Genomic DNA, 1,556 nt, shown 5'->3' on the forward strand with positions numbered 1-1,556 from the left:
TCATATGTCATACCAAATAAAGTGCAGCCCAAGTTTGGCACTATCCCTTTTATTCCTGAAAAGGATGGTGTTATACAAGCCTCCTCCCTGCTCATCAGCAGACTGCCAAGATGTCAAAGAGAGTACCATAGTGAGGATATTGGGGTTCAATATCGATCTCCTTCTAATTTTATCTCCAAATTAACCATCCCAATTTCATTTGGGATATCCGTTGGGGTAAAAATTAATTAAATCTACAACTTTTATCCATGTGTTTCAGGTGTTTGCAGCATCAACATCAGAGCTGTTGACCTACCACAAAGTAGAATTAGAGACCTTAACTCCAAAAGAAGGATGGGTAGAGCAAGATCCAATGGTGATTCTTCATCTTGTTGAGGAATGTATAGAGAAATGTGTGGGCTATTTAGTAGACTTGGACATTAACCCCAATGATATAGTTGCTATTGGAATAACCAACCAGAGAGAAACTACAATAGTTTGGGACTCAACTACTGGCAAACCTTTGTACAATGCCATAGGTAATCAAATCATAAATATATTATTATTTTCATTACAAACTTGATCAAATTATTTACATTTTCCTACCACAGATATTCCCCCCATTGAATAAATAAATAATGTACCTAACTTCTAATTCCCTTCCTTTTTTTCCAGTTTGGTCTGATGTGAGAACAAAATCTATTGTTGATACATATGCTTCCAAGATAAAAAACACAACTTTCTTAACAACAATATGTGGACTGCCAATTAGCACATATTTCAGTGCAGTTAAACTCAATTGGTTAATGGATAATGTTGATGAAGTGAAAAATGCAATTAAAGATAACAAGTGTCTGTTTGGAACAGTTGATTCTTGGCTAATTTGGGTAAGGGTTTTATTAATACAAAATGGTGAAACTATATACCTCTGGCTAATTTGGGTAAGGGTTTTATTAGAAATTGTAAAACTACATACCTACCTGTACCTAACAACCTACATGATATGTATCACATACTGACCAAGTATGCAAGAGGGTTTGACTGTGGACTAGGTTGAAACATACATGCAATCTCCAGATCTTCAGTTCTGTGTTAGGTCAGCACAATCATAAATTTTATTGAAAATAATAGATTAAACATTAAACTAATAAATCTTTGGTTCATGTTTTTTTTTCTCTTAAAATAGGTACCTACTCATCATTTTTGGTGGATGCAGTGAATAAAATAAAAAGCATAGCAATGGAGGAAATGAAGAAAACATAGTTACCTACCTAGGTCTTATAAACTAGGTACCTATATGTATATTATTATTTATAACTTTTTGAGTCCTATTTCAACAGTTCATATATAATATAACCCATGTTTATGTTCTATTTCAGAACCTCACCGGGGGTGTTGATGGAGGTCTCCACATTACTGATGTGACCAACGCTTCTCGCACACTTCTCATGAACCTGCGAACCCTAGAGTGGGAGCCCCAGCTGCTCAAATTCTTCAATATACCTAGCCAAATCCTGCCTCAGATTCGAAGCTCATCAGAAATCTATGGTTGTCTGAAAGATGGTCCATTGCAGGGT

General features: G+C 35.5%; 1 protein-coding gene across 1 annotated transcript; it reads left to right on the forward strand.

Moving 5' to 3' along the window:
• Positions 1–247: 247 nt before the first annotated feature.
• LOC103522849 (glycerol kinase 3-like) lies at positions 248–1,550 on the forward strand (the record flags this gene model as incomplete). The annotated part of the gene is made up of 3 exons (XM_008487937.2): positions 248–518; positions 655–866; positions 1,359–1,550. Coding segments are annotated over 3 exons (675 nt in total), but the record flags the coding sequence as incomplete, so codon positions are not given.
• Positions 1,551–1,556: the final 6 nt, after the last annotated feature.

The sequence above is a fragment of the Diaphorina citri genome, unplaced genomic scaffold, assembly GCF_000475195.1.
Source record: "Diaphorina citri unplaced genomic scaffold, Diaci psyllid genome assembly version 1.1 scaffold11979, whole genome shotgun sequence".
Taxonomy (NCBI): Eukaryota; Metazoa; Arthropoda; class Insecta; order Hemiptera; family Psyllidae; genus Diaphorina; species Diaphorina citri.